The sequence below is a fragment of the Emiliania huxleyi genome (genome assembly GCF_000372725.1).
Source record: "Emiliania huxleyi CCMP1516 chromosome Unknown EMIHUscaffold_1510, whole genome shotgun sequence".
Taxonomy (NCBI): domain Eukaryota; phylum Haptophyta; order Isochrysidales; family Noelaerhabdaceae; genus Emiliania; species Emiliania huxleyi.
The window spans coordinates 2,481-4,292 of NW_005201079.1; the positions used below are offsets into that span (position 1 = coordinate 2,481).

General features: G+C 70.0%; 1 protein-coding gene across 1 annotated transcript; it reads right to left on the reverse strand.

Annotated features, from left to right (window-relative positions):
- Positions 1 to 20: 20 nt before the first annotated feature.
- EMIHUDRAFT_252959 (hypothetical protein) lies at positions 21 to 966 on the reverse strand (the record flags this gene model as incomplete). Its single annotated transcript, XM_005786372.1, has 2 exons — positions 21 to 126; positions 389 to 966. 2 exons carry the CDS (start codon positions 964 to 966, stop codon positions 21 to 23), a joined length of 684 nt encoding a protein of 227 aa, XP_005786429.1.
- Between the last annotated feature and the right edge of the window lie 846 nt (positions 967 to 1,812).

A 1,812-nucleotide genomic window follows, 5' to 3' on the forward strand; every position in this document is an offset into this window, starting at 1 on the left:
CGGCTTGCGCATGGGCGCCGTCATTGCGGCCGGCGCAGCCGAAGGAGGACGCATGTCCGAGCTGCAGCCGTCCGGATCCACCCGGCCACGCCGCCTCGCGGAGGAGCGACGCTTGGTCGGCTTGGCCTCAGCGGCGGGAGTGTGCTCGACCGCGGGAGGAGCGGCGGAGCCCGCTGCCGCCTTGCCGGCCACGGAGGGGAGAGCCAGCGCGAGCTGCTCGACCAACGCAGCGCAGCGCTCCTCAAATAGGTCGTCGTGTGCAGCGGCGCCGGAAGCGAGAGGGAGTGAGCGCCGGCCCGACGGCCGTTGCAGCGTGCGAAGGCCGGTGCGTAGCGTTGCCGGGACCCCAGGCGGCGGCGGCGGGGTGGGAGGCGGCGGCGGCGGGCACATCGGCGCGTCGACTGCTCGCCTGGGTGGGTCCGGCCCGCCGACCGAGGCTGCAGCGGCTATGGGGTCTGCAGCCCGGTCGCCGTTGGCCTCCGCCTCCACCGCAGACCGCGAGATGAGGAAGACCTCGGACTCGTTGGGCAAGGCGTAGTCGGAGAGGAGCAGCTCCGGCCTCAGCAGCTGCCCGACGTGCCTCGAGAAGAGCGCCCCGTTGGCGTTGGGCTCGACTCCCAGCGACTGCTCTGCGACCCTGCACATCTCAGAGACGGTGCAACCGTCTTCAGGCTCCACCCCGTGCACGCAGCCGCCACACAGGTCGCGGAGGGTGAGCCGGCGGCGCATCGGTGGCGGCTGTGCGATTGCAAGCAGGCGCTCTCTCCCATCAGGCAGCGCATCTGCGACTGCAGTGTCGTCCACCAGCCTCTGCCCTCGACAGAGAAGCGTGAGCTCGCTGGCGGGCTCGCCCGTGGCGAGAGCGGCAGCTGCGCGAAGCTCGCGCACGGAGGCGGACCGGTCGACGGTCACCGAGTGCGTGACGCCGCCGAGGCGGACCTCGAAGCAGCGACCCCCTTTCCGCATTTTTCAACCCCGCAAGAAGGTTTTTGGATTTTGACGAACGCGCGAAAAGAGAGAAACGCGGCCCGGTTTCTTCCTTCCCGTAACTACCAGCGCTTGAACAGCGCTTCATTCGAATGGCGTTCGCCTCGGACGGCCTGCCGCCGCCGGCGCACAACGCTGCCGCTGCCGAGGGCGCGGCGCGCGGCCGCGACGGCGCGCAAGCGGCCGATGATGGCCAGAGACCCGGCGTCAAGCGCCGACTCGACGGCGAGCTCGCGAGCGCGCGCGTCGGCGTCGACGACGCCAAAGGAGGCGACACCATTATGGTGGACGCCACGCACATGGCCGCTGCGGCGGCCGCCGGCACCGACAGCACCACGAAGCGCCTGCTGCACGTCGCGCTCGCGGCGCGCGACGGCACGCACATCCCTGACATCAAAAACAAGACGGCGCTCGTCACCGAGATACGCCAACTTGTCGAGAAGACACCAGGCTGCGAGGCGCAGCCGGCGAGCGCGATCAGCGTGCCCATCATCGGCACGTCGCGGGCCGTCTGCGTCGCCTTCAGCGGCGAGAGCGAGGCACGAGCCTTCCTCGAGCACCACGCCGGCGGTGGCGCCATACAGCTCCCAGCTCCGGATGACGTCACCATCCACTTCGTCGCTCTCGACGCCTCCGAGTGGGGCAGGCAGGCGGAGGCGCGCGAGCTCAAGGCGGCGACAGAGTCCGACGGCCTCCTCGCCATCCGCACGCGCGGCGCCATCAACACGGCCGCCCAGATCGAGCACTTCACTCCTCTGCTCGAGAAGCACTTCGGCAACGTCGTCTCCGTCCAGGAGGAATACACTCTTTCCTCGGCATCAAGTC